This window comes from Zootermopsis nevadensis, unplaced genomic scaffold (assembly GCF_977971745.1).
Source record: "Zootermopsis nevadensis isolate Lab colony 2312 unplaced genomic scaffold, Znev_1.0 Znev_ptg000016l, whole genome shotgun sequence".
NCBI lineage: Eukaryota > Metazoa > Arthropoda > Insecta > Blattodea > Termopsidae > Zootermopsis > Zootermopsis nevadensis.
In genome coordinates, this window is record NW_028259148.1 from 1846910 (window position 1) to 1859663 (window position 12754).

General features: G+C 37.3%; 1 protein-coding gene across 15 annotated transcripts in view; it reads right to left on the reverse strand.

The window, feature by feature from the left end:
- Liprin-beta (liprin-beta 1) overlaps positions 1–12754 on the reverse strand; it is a 36807-nt gene that overhangs the window by 14470 nt on the left and 9583 nt on the right. For 9 of the 15 annotated variants that reach the window (XR_015535282.1, XM_022068012.2, XM_022068010.2 and 6 more), the window contains 4 exons: positions 7031–7273; positions 4300–5246; positions 1949–2137; positions 441–653 (listed from right to left, as the gene is read on the reverse strand). Coding sequence is in view for 14 of the 15 variants with exons in the window: in XM_022068012.2 (XP_021923704.2) it covers positions 441–653; positions 1949–2137; positions 4300–5246; positions 7031–7273 (1592 nt within the window). In the remaining variant the exon portion in view is untranslated. Of the gene's footprint in view, positions 1–440; positions 654–1948; positions 2138–4299; positions 5247–6167; positions 6190–7030; positions 7274–8762; positions 8882–12754 lie in introns of those variants that run through there. The other 6 variants (XM_087349371.1, XM_022068002.2, XM_022068015.2 and 3 more) reach the window with 5 other exon arrangements.

The window sequence follows — 12754 nt, forward strand, 5'->3', positions numbered from 1 at the left end:
CTGAAAAACGAATTCATTTGGTATAAATCCAATTTGACATAATGACTTTCTCCATATTTCATGGATTTTTAACATAATTGTGGAAATCAAATCTTATGACCTTAATTTTCATTTCTTGGTTGGGGCAAAGGTAATTATCATGAAAAGGGCTTCGTTCTAAATGTTATTCCACAATCATCTACATACACATTCAGATCCACCAATCAGAAAATCAGAATTTTACATGGTCTGAAAGTACAATACTGTACAGTATACTGTCAGTCACTTCATAACAAAGAGGGAGACTGTAATTTATCTGAAATATTGGAAAATTCACGAGACACTGTGACCCAAAAATGGAAGTGGTATGGAGGTGTCTCACTTCCTGTAAGTAAATCAGTGCAATTTGTCACCTGAAAACCATGTCACATGTACAGATTATAACTGTGTATCCATACTACCTGTGAAGCTTGCTGAGAGCTGACTGGTGTAGATGTCGCTAACAGCGCTGAGCGTGGTATTACTGGAGGTTTGTTTCTCCGCCGTTCCTCACCGAGACGGTCTCGCAGCTCCAGATTGTCTCGTTCTAGGGCTGCCTGATGCAGCTTCAGCTCTGACATGGCTGACAGAAGCTCCAGTTTCTGCGTCTCCGACGAAGAACGGGACAGCATCTCCTGTTAAAAATCCCTGTTTATGACCATCTCCTTGTGTCTATTTATTAATTTAATTATTTGACATTTATACAGCAATAGTTTCAGTAGCTCAAAACACACAGCGTCAAATGAGAGGATAATTAGTGGATAATGAATTGGGAAGGATGCAGAAAGAAGCAATCATGACCATTTGCCTGAAGAAACTAGGAAAAGCCATTGAAAACCTCAGTCAACGTAGCTGGTCTCTAGGCCGAGATTCGAACCTGGAATCTCCGGAATATAAAGCAGGAGTGCTAACCACATGACTGTGATGTTTAGTTGTCACTAGCATTCTAGCTTAGCATATAAATGATCTCAGATTCAGTTCTTCTGTCCATCCAACAAACACAATTTACAAATTAACCACAATTCCACTTCAATATAAGTGACCGATACTGAACAAATTTTCATCCCTGAAGATGGGGACAGTACGCAAACCTCTGCTGAAAAGTTTCATATCTACCGAATACTGCAGTAATGACATCGTTAAAATTGTCTGAGGCTATATCACAAGACCTTTGAGAAGACAAAGCCAGCCAACTGACTCCACCTACATAACAGTAAGTACCATCTCACTGAACTAGCTCTTGAAACGTCTCTGGAGTAATTACTATCGAGTACATTTGAGCACGGCATGCCCAAATTACCTTTTAGTTAATTAGGACACTGAACAACCGTACACTTTCAGAGATGACATCTCCAACATCTGGGCCACCTTTCATGTGTTATTGTTAATACGAAATACAACTAATGAACCCTACACACCGCTGCTAATGACTTTAGATAGCAACTAAACTTTTCCTTAAGTGTTCCTATCTCTCTCTTCTTTATAACAAAATTTACTCCAAGGATAATATTAGTCGTGGCCCTTGTATTTCTGCTCTTACTGTCAATTTGTTCAGATCATGTATCAAATCCGTTAACCATATTTCAATTCAGAATGAACCGGCATGTTGGTTTTATTTTGTTGACACGAATGCTTACATAACTAGGAAAAAAGTCTAGCTCCAAATAAATATTTAGAGAGAGACATACGAGATGAAAGAAAAAATACATTTAGCGTCCATTACTGTTGTCTGATTTTAACCAAAATTAAAATACATCGACAAATTTTAGTAAAAACTCACAGATATAAAATTTCATGAAATAAGTCAGCACTTCTTCAGTTGTAACATGTGACCAGACATAGTGGAGCCAAGAAGCATATTTTCGGAAATCTCCGTCGTGAATGCCCCAACGCCGTCTGACGTCGCTACAACCAGACGTATGCCACTCACCCTCTGCAGCACATCCTCAGCATTGGCAAGTTGCATCTTCTTCTCTTCCAACAGTTTCTCAAGGTCTGATATCTTGTCTGTCTGAACCTCGATCTGTTCAGTGAGGACAGTCACCTGAAGTTGAAGTGAATCCTTGTCTGCCTCCAGGCGTCGCAACCTTTCCTCCACATCAAAGTTCACCGGAGGCTGCTGCAACATTCAAATAGTAAACATAACTGAACAAGGCAGCATAACGACTTGAAAAAAATGTTACGAGAAAGGGCCTTCGGGGCATCCACGTTAAGTGTGACAGAAAAATACATTCATATATTCAACACTCATGTTTCAGCACATAAATAATGACTGTTTTTAAAACCAGCCAGTCAAGTGTAATCCAATGTCATATTACTACACAGATACTCTCCTGCCTTCTTCATGTCCATAAATCTTGAGATAAAGTTTAAAGTGAGGATTAAATATTCCATCACCTGTGTCTGGCAATTGCTTTCCTTACACTAATAACCTTACCATTACAGGTCTTTAATGTGCGCCACACAGTTTTGATAAAATGTGTACAAATAAAGCTGGAATATCACAGAAATTTTAAGCTGTGTTTCTTCATGCATTTCACAATATCGTCTTTACAACTGCAAGTCATGACCTGGTTCTAAGTACGGCACATAAATTCAGTTTCTTTACGTTACTGAACTGACGGCAGGATAAAATAACTTCAAAATGACAAAACCCATTATTTATTTTTCCTGTAAAAGTGGTTCATATCTACGCTAGTTTCTAGTGTTGTATCAAATTCCAAGACTGTGAACTGTCAACATCAGTAAAAATTTATATATGAACATTTGGGACTTACGAAACAAATTGTATGTAAAAATAAATAAACTCATTAACATTTGATCCGCTGTATCGGACAACACAAAATCCACATAAGATACAGAACCATGGACGAATGTGTAGAACAGTGTTTCCTACTAATAAATTTAAATATATAAGCTGCAAATAATGTTATATTTCACACATGGACCAATCACAACAGACTTGAACATGCAAGAGGACATAATCATAAGACTATGTCAAATTCATTCCACAGTGGAGCACAAAAACTTGTTTTATTAGTGCGTACACAATTCGTTATTTGAAACAGCATAAATTACCAACAGCACAACAAAACATCAATAACATTAAACCCATAATCACCTAGTTTAATTCAGATTAAACATTTCTTTACATTTAGAACCCAAATTTAAAACTAAATTTCATGCGCCAGTTAGAAGTTAAAGCATCCTACAACTGTTTACTCCATTCATCGAGCTGCATGTAGAAGATTCATGTAAAATATCTTTATTAAAGACGTGCGCTATTATATCCTTTCACGTAGCGATTCCATTATTTCATCTTCAACTCATTTTAAGAACAGGAACTTCAGCTAATCTGTGTAAACTTGCCAGCGTCATCAAAACAGTTTCCAATTTCACACGTGTTATGTATCATCGTATCAAATGAGCAGTCTACCATTCAAGCAGGTCCTTCTTTCAGAAGTACGAGGTAGTTACCATCCCTTTGTACTTCTAATGAAGTGTCAAAAGTACATTATTTTCAGCACGTAATGAAATTCATGCTGAGAACTAGGAACAGTTAACCACACGGGGGCATTTACGTACCTGGAGAATGCCGTTCCGTTCACACAGCAAAGGGAAATTAAGTGAAGTGTCTCACCAGAGCTCCTTAATTAAAATTAAATTGATCCCAGACAAAAACACATATTACAATAAAAATACTGGGAAACTATGTCGGACAATAGAAACTGCTCAGGAACACAGCATATATGTTAACCGTGTTAGCTTGGCTAACACTTTAAAAAAACAAACAATTTATTATGATTTTAAATGTGCAACCTTCATTGTACGCATTGTGACTTGTGATTCAATGTTATGGAAGATGATGTACGAAGTACACACTCAACTTCCAAAATTTACACGTCCCCTGCTTCAGGATTTGGCTAAAACTTTTGACAAGTTACGCTCTAATACTGAATAAAATACATAAATAAACAAATACTGTAAGTATTAATTTGTAGTATCAGCTACAACCCCCCTTTCTAGACAGACGTACACAGGGAAGAATACGTGTTAATAAGATCCTTCCTATGGTCTATCAACTTATGAAACATCTGTAAAGAACACAATGAGGATACACGACACTATAATTTTCTGGAAAAAACAAATACGCACTGAATCAATTGTAAAGTTTCTAGGAGTTAACGTAGAAATGACTGAAACAAACATAACTTAACAGAAAGAATGTTAAGTTTGTTAATATCATGCCTTACTACACTTATCATCCATCCAGAAGCTGACCTTGCAAACGTGCCTCCTTCTGCACCGCTGTTCTGCCTGACAGTTGCACAAGGGGAGGTAACCATGGGAACCATAGCAGTCTCCCCCTTGTGGTAACATGCTGCAACACTGCTCGCTCCCTAAGCCATGACACATCCGAGAATGGCAATCCAACTTCCCAGCACTTCCATAGCATTGGAGATCACCATGGTGGTGGTGATGGTGGCGATTGTCAGAGAACGAAGAATCATAAGAGGATGACATCACATCTTCATGGACAGAAGTTGATAAACAGCAGTGAGCAGGATCACTGCACGGCGAAGGATAAAGATGCTGATGGGAAGATTCACGGGAACCTGACGGTCGCAGAAGATTTGTTGCTGAATCACAGCAAGAGACACCGTGGTTCATGAGGATCTTCGCTGCTTCACTGCAGCATGAAGTGTTACTGTAGTGAGCACATTCTGCAGCTGAGGGACTTACATGTCTCGAAGGAGACCGAAATCTTGGGGACTGGAGGACGATGGATGACCGAGCCTTCTGATCTCTACTGGCTCTGTTGTGCCCATGATGTCGTCGTCGATCAAGACTCGACGCGTTATCAAAGGATGTGTGTACTTTTAAACCTGAATCATGTCTTGGTGGTTTCCGATGAGAAGTCTCACAACTCTCACTGATAAGTTGGTGATACTCGTATCGATCGTTACCAGAAGTCTGCATTTCACTCTTGTCTGTCACTTTCTCATACGACGGTGTCATACTGTTCCGGTTTTGCATTATCTGAGGAGGGTCATAGTCAAGTTCCTGGTGATTATTATCATCAGATTCTGGGATGCAGAAATCTCTACCTCTCTTCTCTTCTGTCATCACATTACTTTTCTCAACTGGATGTATTCTTCTACTTTCCACACCCCTCGCTGATCCGTGTACCCAGAGAAAGTCTTCGTTACAATCCGTGGTTGTAAGATCTGGCATTTCCAAGTCACAAGATACAAAGGGAAAGAAATACCTGTTACTAAGTTTAATATCTAATAATTTTAAATCTAGACTAAATGCTAATTAAATATGTAAAAAAGGAAGTTTATATAAATGATATAAGGTACTAATAAATTTCCAAAATCTTCAAATTAGTACAGACATGATCATGCAAATGCAACATTGCTCAGAATGGTAATTAAACCTATTACTTTGAGCAATGTGATATAAACAAACATCAAATTCTGAAGCCCAGTAATTCTGGAGCACCAAGTTCCATATTTATCATTTGAGTGGCTACAAAGTGACAAAGTATAAAAGTCTTGATTTAAAGGTAAAAAATTTACAGTGGAACCACTGTTCAGGAGAATCTGACGTAAATACGTACGTCTTTGTATTTAAATTATATTTAGGGAATAAATACAATGAAAGGCAGTTTATATATTAACTTCAGGTTCATTATTTTTTTTACATTTTCTGTACTGTCTCATATATTCTGCATTACGGACTCCTTTATCTTCAATGTCATCCATCTTGTTATCTCTACATAGTATGACGTAAATGCGCAGACGCAGTAGTAGCGTGAAGTGCGATGCGCCTTTATTTGTATAAATAAATGTTTGTAGAACCTAAACCATTTGTGATATGTAAAATCTGAAAACAGATATGGAAAGCTCAAGAGGTAATACGTATTTCGTACGCAATATGTCCAGATCCATCTCTTACGGTTTTCGAGAGGCGGGCGCTTAACGTGATGAAAAATAATAATAAATAGGAATCCCTAACCTCAATCTTTGTTCAATTGTAAGAGACCACGATGTCCACCCGCAAAGACCAATTTAATCAAAACTAAAATGGAGAGAGTGGAGGGCAGGAGCACAGATTTTTTAATAATTCTTATATAAGATAAGTACCTGTGATACTCTAAAACGTTTTTAACAGTACAAAATTATCTACTCTACGACGCACTTATTCTACAAGCGATTCTCAGCTCTTTCTGCAATAACAAAAGCGGGTTCTTGACGGCAATAATGAAACACAACAACGCCGAATAAACAGATGACATAACAACTAGTTTCTTAGGTAATGGAGTAAAACATTGTTATGCACACCGAATGACCCTTACGTATAGACGTATTTACGTCAAAAAATTTGTAACCTGATATATCTGGTTCATCATGAATCTATATTTACGTAAAATAAAACAAATTCCAAACTTATAAATACACAAAACCAGATTTTATCAAGATTTTATACTTTAGTCTGCGTGAATGTGCAAAGTCACGATGTCACAGCAATTTTAAAAGCTTCACAGTGCATTCTGCATTTTTACAAAACAATCCCCATTACTGGTTGCTCCAAAAGCTGTTGGTTACATGACATTACACGTGATCCTTTGTAATTTTCTTACACTTAACAATACTAATGTCAGAATTTGAAACGTTGATACTCTAACAAAAGTTCTTAAACTCAGAAATGAGACAAATCAACTGAAGTCTATTTTATAACACTCCAACTGAGACAGCTTTAGGACAGCCAAAATGTAAAAAATAATTGACTGTATCGAGGAATTGAATGCAGATGGCAAAAAGCCAAGATGATATCTTAAATTTGAGTAATAATTTACCAGCAGTCATCTGGTATCTACTAACACGAAAAATGCAGATGAACCCATTACAAAACTCTAAATTTCCCTACAAAAACACATTTTTCATCAAGGTTTCGTCACGTAAACCTACAGCTTTCAACAAAAACTCTTGACAGAAGGGGAGCACACCTTCAGAAGGTCGGCAGGGTTTGTGTGGAGGGCGGTCAAGATCGTCTGCCTCCCCTTCAGAGGAGGTCGAATTGGAGAACTCAGAGGTGGAACTGCTCCTGTGACGTGGGGCAGAGTCCGAACCTGACCAAGCTGTGCCACTGCACTTGAGGGTTGAATCTTCTTCTTCATCAGGGCTTGATTCATCCCCACCTACACCAAATCCCAAACCATTCTTCACGAAGTTGCACTCTGAGATACAGGCTAAGGTAAGTGATAAAGATAAAATAGGCTTCATTTCAAACATACGTAAATGCCACATTTAATTTTTTTTTAAAATTGTCTTGGTGTATTACAAGATTATGATAATTAATGATATCTAGATAGATCTATACCCTAACTATTTTACGAATTTTTTTAATTATATGTTACTATATAAAACAGCTAAGATTATAAGATTCTGTTTCAATTCAATTAATTTATTTACGTGTTTGCCAACAGCAAAAAGCCAATAACAGCCAAACACTGATAATACATAAAATAATAATGAAAAATAATACACAAACAGATTAACTAAACTTATACATGTACAGTTTTAAATATAACTGCCAAGTACAGGCAAACCCAAAATAGAAACAATATTAACACAAAGCAAAATAAATGAAGAAATATAAATAAAAACAAATAATCCACCTAGGGAACACTAATATAATTGCAAAACGTTAAACAAATATAAAAAAAACAGATAACGAAGCTAGATCATCTATCAAGACAACCTATCTAGATCTTTTCCCTTATTGAGAACGTGTCCTCAAGGGAGACAAAGTTTATGCTAAATACGTCCAAAATGTTTCACGTGTACACATAACAAAAAAAAAACAATATAATTGTATGGGGAACTGCGAGTTTCATTCCATTTCCCATTTTATAAATTTCAACACTTTCGGTCAGACCACAAAATTAACTGCTTTATACCAACATCATACCATCTGATAAGTGTCTACACAAATAATGATACATTACTAATTACAGAAAAGACTTCAGAGAAGAAGAATTAAAATATCCCAAAAAAACCTACGTACCAAAAAATCCCACATGTAACAACTGGGTCAGATTAGATCAAACCAAAAAAAAAAAAAATGTATAATTTGAGGTTTTCGCGATGTGTGTCTGAAGATTTCTGTCTTCTGGGTTGTTGCGCCGTGTAGTCTGATAGAAGTTTACCGACGTTTTAGAGGTCCTTGCTGCCTCCATCATCAGGGTGATGAAACGTCTGTAAATTTCTATCAGACTACACGGCGCAACAACCCAGAAGACAGAAATCTTAATATATATATATATATATATATATATATATATATATCTGATTCCATATAATAATTACACAAATATATAAAATATCCTAACAGGTCTAAATATACATCAAAATGGGCATGGCATATGGAGATAAGAAGAGAATTCTAATAGTAATGAGTCATACTTCAAAATCTATAAAAGGCGACACGAGTACATCACACGTTTTTGCACCACCAACTGTCACACGGCGTTTATGACATTCTATAAATAAAAAATTTAAAATTCTAGAGTATTTACTTGTGTACCTTACAGTTTAGCAAGGCTTGATTCAATCAGCACAAGAAATAACCCTCCAAACACACAATTAAGTGTCAGAATTTCATAACTTCTACACAGACTTAATTAATGAGCTGAAATTATATCGCAAATGAAAAGTGCGTACGTGAATTATACAGACCAAGTGGCGTATACAGAAAGGAGTTGACAGCCGGATGAAATGATGAAATATGATGAACTGTGTTCATTGTCACTTAGAAGAAAAATCACACAGTCACTCTAAGAGAACCGGAAAGACAATGGGGAAAAGAACTTGAAGGGACAGAAGTGGAATCATCTCGAGCAAGAAACCTATTTGCAGAAATATTAAGCAACAACTGGCTAAAGGCCAGAGATGAAAGAAAGAGGGAATTGAATGCCAAACTACGGTCTATTATGACGACATTTCAAAAAAAAAACACTGTGCCGAGCTGCAATTGAGTTCAATAACATCACATTTAGCCCTTACTTAATTCACGCTGCTCAAAATAATTTTTCATAAACCCCCCCCCCCCCAAAAAAAAAAAAATCAACAAACAATGAACGCTACAATAATGCAGAATACATATCTGATATTTTTACAATTGTGCGTGAGCTGTAAGGACAGAGTAAATGAGGTATGAAAATGGACATTTTTCAAAATACAGGGTGATTCAAAAGGTTAGGGCCAGACTGAAGGAGCGTAGAGAGGGACTCAGAGAGAACAACTTTCGAATAGGAATCCATGTCCTCCGAAGTCATCCTGAGTCAGTCGAGGCCATTGAAGGTAGCGAAGTCTGATAACATACCGCTGAAATAATTTGGTTTGTAAGATTGCTAATGTAATCCTTGTACATTAATAAAAAACGAAATTAAGCTAATACCTTCAATGACCACGACTGACTCAGGATGACTTCGGAGGACATGGATTCCTATTCGAAAGTTGTTCTCCTTCAGTCTGGCCCTAACCTTTTGAATCACCCTGTATAAAAACTACATCTGATTTTGCCTCAATTATGTAAGGACTGGCTTAAACCTACAACTTCAGTGTTAATACCGTTTAAAGTCGTCCTTTAGGTGGTAACGTGTGCATAGTTTCATTTCTTTTATACACACTCCAGGCTCATGCTTTTTGAACAGTTGAATAATCATCACCAGCCAAGGAGACTGTAAACCTAAGGTCGTATAAAATAATACGTTTTACGATGTTGGTAATAAAAACTGTTTCCTGTCAGATCGACGCCTGGTTTCCAGCTTTTACTCTGTCACAAAGAAAGAAAAGTGTGTGTGTGTGTGTAATCCTGCGATGCTGGGCATTACTTAACTGCCAGAAAAGATTCGCCCACAGACTGAGGGAACATTTCCCTTCCTGTGGGTGCGCGGCTACAAACATAGCTGTTTTAAATTTGGCATTTCCTTCTCCGACACAGAACAGTGGATTTGTCTTGACAGTTGAATGATTTTGGGCTTAACCTAGGATAGAATCAACTCATCAGAAGATGAAGTGGACAGGAAATGCTTCGCCAACCTGGCACGTGTGTGAGATGGGGTTACGTTTCTAAAAATCCGCGATTGTCAGGACCAATACCTTGATGGGAAACCCGGGAAATATGGAGAAATTCAGACGTTCTTAACAATCACCAAAGCCAAAATTAAGTATGTCATTTTTCCTTCAAAAACAATACGAAAACTCGAAATATATACATAAAACACCAGCATAAGAAGTCAACGGTAATCTGGAAGCTACAAGAATTAGTTCTGGGTGGAATTATAGCAGATCTCTTGGAAACCCTAAAGAATTTAGATGGAACAACTGAGAACAACCACGAGAAACTTTATCTAAGGGCTGTCATTCAAACCCGGGACATCTGGAATACGGAGCTGGACATTCGGTTGCAAGCGCTGTTCACAATTTCAAAAATTATTTTAAAAAAACCTCGATGAAGGTACTAAATGCATTCTTGCATTAAAACACTCTCTTGGTTACGCAGTCACAGATCCGACGGATAACAACGATTTCGTTGTGAAGAAGATAATTCACGGAAAAATAAAAAAAATAAAAAATGAAAATGAAACTCAGACCAGATATAGCAGCATTTGTCAAGAAGGCATATCAATTACGATTACTAATTTAAGTAGATGAGACAACGTTTTAATCAACTATTATTCATTCGGTTTTTGTCCGTCTAATCAAAATTCATATTTAAAATTTACTATAAAGATAATTAAAATATCATTTTATGTCCCTTATCGAATAATCTATTTACAATTGGAACATCTTTTTACAACATGTTTCGGTATCTATATAAATCATCTTCAGGTGTAAAAGTTAAAATTATAAACTTAAAACTTAAATTACAATTTCTGATATGCACATATGAAACATGTTGTAAAAAGATGTTCCAATTGTAAATCGATTATTCGATGAGGGACATAAAATGATATTTTAATTATCTTAATAGTAAATTTTAAATATGAATTGTGATTATTTATTTTTTATTTTATTTGTAGTGTTCTGTCTGACGACAGGTCCATATGAACAGGATCCTTCCATCCTTTTCTCGGACTGGGACCTGTTCATATACGTTCTTGGCAGATGATCCAGAAGTGGTTTGCCATTGCCTTCTTCTGTGTGTGAATGGAGTAATTGTTGGGATGCCACGGAGGAAAACTCCGTGTTGCCTAGACCACGGCCTTGCCCAACACAAGTTATAAATTCGGGCACCGCCGGGAATCGAACCCGAGACCCCAGGATTACAAGGCCAGCGTTATAAACGCTAGACCACCGTGAACTGTGATTAGACGGACAAAAACCGAATAAATAATTAAATTTCACAATATGACGCAACTATATCATCTGGTCAACTATTAGGTTTGCACCAAGTGTGGATTCCAGACCTGGGCATAGATGGAAGTACAATATTAAAACGAATCTTAAGATGTGGATTGGATTAATCTGCCTCCAACAGGGACAAGTATCCGCGGTTATGAATCTTCCTTCGGGTTCCATGTAAACGTGGTAAATTTCTTCGCCAGTATTTTTGCACAAGTAGGCACCAATTTGTTTTATAAGTACTGAATTTAAGTAGTTTTTCCTCTACGTATACACGTGCAGTCATCTGTCTGTTCTCAAGCCATGATATGTGATTCGAAAATCGATGTCCCCCCCCCCCCCCCAGATTTCCCCATCAATCTTTATATATTGGCATCGCTGGGAGAAATCTACGTTCTTTCATCCTGAGAATCACGTAATCACTAGCAAAGGAAACAAATCTGTAAATCTGAAGTACAAATCTGTGAAATCAAAGACTCCTACATCACGGGATGTTTAGGCGTATTCTTTAAAAAGAAAATTCCACTGTATATAAATTTTCCAGTCAGCCTGAACAAATATCTGTATAAATATCTCACGGTCTTAAGAACAAATGACAACATATAAATAAAAGGCAAAGAATGCTATATACAAGTTTTTCGTGAATGCGGAAGACACTGCCAGTACCTCAGACTTTATATGGCGTCGAATGACAGGTAGGGATTGTGGCCTATTTTAAGGACGTACTGAGGAAAAACAATTTATTCCTTCTCCGACCCTTTAAAATGGTATCCCCACCTAATTTTTACATATTTGTTGTTCGTGTACCTTCCGTGCAATGCAGCCTTCTCCGGCGATCAGCCGTAGCAACACACGATTAAAAATCCGACGTTTCGGAGACTGATTCTGCCCCCTTCATCATGGGTAAAATAAATTGTCCGATGTGTGGTTTCGGCCTACACACAAAGGTAAATGTGTGCCACTCAACACATCTTTTACTGATGATAAAGGTAGGAGTAGTAATCGAAACGTCCGATTTTTATTCCGTATCGACGCAGCTGATCAAAAGGGCTTCGTTGCATCTATCCGCCGTAAACATTTCAGGTTTAAGACCCTATCACCAGCAATCCTACAACAGCTCACATCGCACTCATGCAATCAAACTTTTCTAAACGTAGGACGTTTGAGAGAAACGTAGAACGTGTAACTGCTCACAAATTTTCGGGTCTATAAGCGTGTGGAGCCAAGCACCGAACATCGAAGTTATCTTCGATTTTACGCTTGAAATGCAAGAAACAAGGACAGCGAACACTGCCTACCGCCCCCTTCAACCTTCATTATCA